The sequence below is a fragment of the Cryptomeria japonica genome, chromosome 4 (assembly GCF_030272615.1).
Source record: "Cryptomeria japonica chromosome 4, Sugi_1.0, whole genome shotgun sequence".
Taxonomy (NCBI): domain Eukaryota; kingdom Viridiplantae; phylum Streptophyta; class Pinopsida; order Cupressales; family Cupressaceae; genus Cryptomeria; species Cryptomeria japonica.
Window position 1 is genome coordinate 605,347,903 of NC_081408.1, and position 5,240 is coordinate 605,353,142.

General features: G+C 45.1%; 1 protein-coding gene across 1 annotated transcript; it reads right to left on the minus strand.

Moving 5' to 3' along the window:
- Positions 1-1,409: 1,409 nt before the first annotated feature.
- Positions 1,410-4,943, minus strand: LOC131061106 (extensin-2-like). The gene is made up of 2 exons (XM_059218698.1): positions 1,864-4,943; positions 1,410-1,758 (listed from the first exon to the last, which is right to left on the minus strand). The coding sequence occupies exon 1, from the start codon at positions 4,867-4,869 to the stop codon at positions 1,897-1,899; it is 2,973 nt and encodes a 990-aa protein (XP_059074681.1). The 5' UTR covers positions 4,870-4,943; the 3' UTR covers positions 1,410-1,758; positions 1,864-1,896.
- Positions 4,944-5,240: the final 297 nt, after the last annotated feature.

Genomic DNA, 5,240 nt, shown 5'->3' on the forward strand with positions numbered 1-5,240 from the left:
TGCCAATATCAGCTCTACCCAATCTATTTTGTCCACATGGTAGTTCTAAATTTTCCTATCAGATAGATTTTTATTTCTTGATTGGTGTTAGGACATTCTTGCAAATTGATGTCCCACTTGTTCAACGAGTTGTTGTTCTACTTCATCCAAATTTTCTTCCTACAGTCTAGTACCTCCTCAATAGCTATTTTGGGCCGGTGATGGTTATCCATTTACTTGCACAATCCATCAAATAGTCCCTTGAAGCATAAGTGATCCTATAATGTTAATTGTTTTGAAAACTATGCAATGGTTTGCTCATTCTAGCCTTTGATTCCACAAATTGATTAGGTTATCATATGGATTTTAGTTTAGGATTGCTAGAGGCTTGCTTCTTGGATTGTATTTTCTCTTTAGTATCTAACAACAAAAAATTTCCAATCATGGTAGAGTTTGGATCTGTAATCATTAGATTCAGAGCGTTTTGCTAATCAATATTTTCCAACATTAATCATCTACCAAGGAGTCATTAGTTGATGCTAGTTTTCTATATTCATGCAAAAAAATTATAATTGTAAAAAAAAAAAATCCTTTTTACATCATTAGAATTTCTTCTTCCACATGAATAGGGAAAACTTGAAAGAATCATATAATCAATTTCAACATTCTAGTATTAGTAACTACTATTAATTATAATCACATCTAACAAAAACATATTGCTGATTCATTAGCAACATAACCTATGAAGGGACATTTTTTTCCATATTTGTCTACACACGTTATATGTAGTTTTAAAATACAGTATTGTGATGGCAACATTGTTCAAAGTTGATTAAAAATTCATAAGAAATCACTAACATAGTTCAAATTAATTGTTAGATCCAAACTTAAATAATTAAATTAAATTAATTTTGATGATGGTGTATGATATAGTTTAATTATTATCATTATAAAATTGGTTTTGATGTATTATTTAAAAGAATTTAAATCAGTAAGAGTTATCAAATGATTGATAGAAATAAATATTTATAGACCTGTTAAGACAAGTAGTGTACAAAATGGACCATAAATAATTGTGCCTATTTTTTGGGACTGTGTAAGATAGAAGGCTAGTATTGTGGGTGGGCCTGTCACAAATTGTAGGGATTATAATATTTGATGAAGAGTAATGTTGAACATATAACTTCCATAAAGAATTTAGTTGATTAAGGTAGACTATCAAAGTTGATCCTGACTCATTTAATTTATTTCTATGCATAAAGAGACATTTGTGGCATTCTGCATTATGTTAGTGTGCTGGTATGCTACCGTCTTCTTTCTGTGGCACCAGGAACATAAAAATACAAATTGTAGTAGGGAAGATGACAAACAATATTCACAGAAGCATGGTTTCAGATCATTCAGAATACAAGATGCTCATTGATTTTATAAATAGGAATTGAAGTACATAAATTGGCCAATGAGCCTTTTTTAGCTGGCACTTTATTCAATGTTATTCAATAGTGCAGCCATGGATTAATGAATTCTTCTCAGTACCGAATAGAAGTGATGTTCACAAGGAGAGAGCATAAAAAAGATCCCTATTACTAACGAGTACAATTAGCAATATCGATCTTGTGAAGTTCACTGAACGTGCAGTAACATGCATGATGAACCTTCTGAACAGTGTTATTGTAACAACAGCTACATTTTCAAACAATAAATAAAATGGAGGTGGTACTGTCCCAAAGATTGTTGCTTTATGTGGGCAGGCATTTATTGTATTGTATGCTTCATGACCTACAAAATGTAAGAACAATGAAATCATTAGCTTTTCTTCATCATATGTAATTCCTAGAGAGAACTAATTTGTAAGGAATAACATTTGTGAAAAAGAAAACATACCTAGTGGAAGGCAACAACCTTGGTGGGAACAGTCTATAATGGTGGAGGTGGAGATTTGTAATAGTATGGTGGAGGAGGAGAAGAAGATGGAGGAGGTGGGGAGCTGTAGTAGTATGGTGGTGGCGGGGAAGGAGATGGAGGTGGTGGGGAAGGAGATGGAGGTGGTGGAGGTGAAGGGGATGGTGGGGGAGGAGACTTGTAATAGTAGGGAGGTGGGGGTGAAGGGGATGGCGGAGGAGGGGATTTGTAGTAGTAGGGAGGTGGAGGTGAAGGTGATGGCGGGGGAGGAGATTTGTAGTAGTATGGAGGTGGAGGTGAAGGAGATGGTGGAGGAGGAGACTTGTAGTAGTATGGTGGAGGGGGAGATGGGGATGGAGGAGGGGGTGATTTGTAGTAATAAGGAGGTGGAGGTGAAGGGGATGGAGGAGGAGGTGATTTGTAGTAGTATGGGGGAGGAGGAGAGGGTGATGGTGGGGGAGGAGATTTGTAATAATAGGGGGGTGGAGGTGAGGGAGATGGTGGTGGTGGTGATTTGTAGACATACGGTGGTGGAGGTGAGGGAGATGGTGGTGGTGGTGACTTGTAGACATACGGTGGTGGAGGTGATGGAGATGGTGGAGGAGGAGACTTGTAGTAATATGGTGGAGGAGGAGATGGTGATGGAGGAGGGGGTGACTTGTAGTAATAAGGAGGTGGAGGTGAAGGGGATGGAGGAGGAGGTGATTTGTAGTAGTATGGAGGAGGAGGAGAGGGTGATGGTGGAGGAGGAGATTTGTAGTAATATGGGGGAGGAGGAGAGGGGGATGGTGGTGGTGGTGACTTGTAGTAATATGGTGGTGGAGGTGATGGAGATGGTGGAGGAGGAGACTTGTATTCGTATGGTGGAGGGGGAGATGGTGATGGAGGAGGGGGTGACTTGTAGTAATAAGGAGGTGGAGGTGAAGGGGATGGAGGAGGAGGTGACTTGTAATAGTAAGGGGGAGGAGGAGAGGGTGATGGTGGTGGTGGGGATTTGTAATAGTATGGTGGTGGTGGAGAGGGTGATGGGGGAGGAGGGGACTTGTAGTAGTATGGTGGAGGAGGGGATGGTGATGGTGGAGGAGGAGAGTATGGTGATGGAGGAGGTGGGGACTTGTAGTAGTATGGAGGAGGAGGGGAAGGTGATGGTGGAGGTGGGGACTTGTAGTAGTATGGTGGTGGAGGTGATGGTGATGGTGGTGGAGGAGACTTGTAGTAATAAGGAGGAGGAGGAGATGGCGAGGGAGGGGGTGGAGACTTGTAGTAATAGGGAGGAGGGGGAGATGGTGATGGTGGGGGTGGAGATTTGTAGTAATAGGGTGGAGGAGGAGATGGTGATGGTGGGGGTGGAGACTTGTAGTAGTAAGGAGGAGGAGGAGATGGTGAGGGTGGGGGTGGAGACTTGTAGTAGTATGGTGGAGGTGGAGATGGTGATGGAGGGGGAGGTGATTTGTAGTAGTAGGGTGGTGGTGGTGAGGGGGATGGAGGAGGAGGCGATTTGTAGTAATATGGGGGAGGAGGAGAGGGGGATGGTGGAGGTGGTGACTTGTAGTAATATGGTGGAGGAGGTGATGGGGATGGTGGGGGAGGAGACTTGTAGTAGTATGGTGGAGGTGGAGATGGTGATGGAGGGGGAGGCGACTTGTAGTAGTAAGGTGGTGGTGGTGAGGGGGATGGAGGAGGAGGCGATTTGTAGTAATATGGGGGAGGAGGAGAGGGGGATGGTGGAGGTGGTGACTTGTAGTAATATGGTGGAGGAGGTGATGGGGATGGTGGTGGAGGAGACTTGTAGTAGTACGGTGGAGGTGGAGATGGTGATGGAGGGGGAGGTGACTTGTACTCATATGGTGGAGGGGGTGATGGTGATGGAGGAGGGGGTGACTTGTAGTAATAAGGAGGTGGAGGTGAAGGAGATGGAGGAGGAGGTGACTTGTACTGATAAGGGGGAGGTGGAGAAGGTGATGGTGGTGGTGGGGACTTGTAATAGTATGGTGGTGGAGGAGAGGGGGATGGTGGAGGTGGTGACTTGTAGTAATACGGTGGAGGGGGATATGGTGATGGAGGAGGGGGTGACTTGTAATAATAAGGAGGTGGTGGTGAAGGGGATGGAGGAGGAGGTGACTTGTAGTAATAAGGGGGAGGGGGAGAGGGTGATGGTGGTGGTGGAGACTTGTAATAGTATGGTGGTGGAGGAGAAGGTGATGGGGGAGGAGGGGACTTGTAGTAGTATGGTGGAGGAGGGGATGGTGATGGTGGAGGTGGAGACTTGTAATAGTAGGGAGAAGGAGAGTATGGTGATGGAGGAGGTGGGGATGGTGATGGAGGGGGAGGTGACTTATAGTAGTAGGGTGGTGGAGGTGAGGGAGATGGAGGAGGAGGTGACTTGTAGTAGTAGGGTGGTGGTGGTGAGGGGGATGGAGGAGGAGGTGATTTGTAGTAATATGGGGGAGGAGGAGAGGGGGATGGTGGAGGTGGTGACTTGTAGACATATGGTGGAGGAGGTGATGGAGATGGTGGAGGAGGAGACTTGTACTCATATGGTGGAGGGGGAGATGGTGATGGAGGAGGGGGTGACTTGTAGTAATAAGGAGGTGGTGGTGAAGGGGATGGAGGAGGAGGTGATTTGTAGAGGTACGGGGGAGGAGGAGATGGTGATGGTGGTGGTGGAGACATGTAATAGTATGGTGGTGGAGGAGAGGGTGATGGTGGCGGTGGGGACTTGTAATAGTATGGTGATGGCGATGGTGATGGTGATGGTGATGGTGATGGTGATGGTGATGGTGGTGGTGACTTGTGGTGATGGCGGTGACCACGAGACTTGTGATGGTATGGTGGAGGGGGAGACTTGTATTCATATTCACTCAAAGTACGGCCCCCCTCCACATTTGCAGAAGCAGCATTGCTGATGCTGGCAATGAATCCCACCAGTAGGACTGTAACAAGCCGGAGGCAGAGGCTAGTGCCCCCTCCCCGTTCAAACTCCACCATGCCTACTTCTCTTGAGCCAAAACAACACAATAAAATGCCTGTCAAGCTCGGATTTCTCCCGCAGAGGAGCACAGAAGCTCCTATCTGATACCCAAAACAAATGCAAGCAAGTCGTTTATATAGCAGAAATCTAGATCCATCTGCCAGCCCAAGCCTCAACTGGCATTCATTCTGACAGTGTGGCAGCAAAATCACCAATCTCTGAAGCAAACTCAGTTACAAGCCACAATAAATGTAATTACAGTCGCAAGCAATGCATCCATTTGCAGACAAATACATTAATAAATAATAACCACTGGCATTTTCAGTCCATGTCTAATCATTTAATCAGTTTTACCTACGGCAGGCAGCATATGCGGTTACCCGGCGTC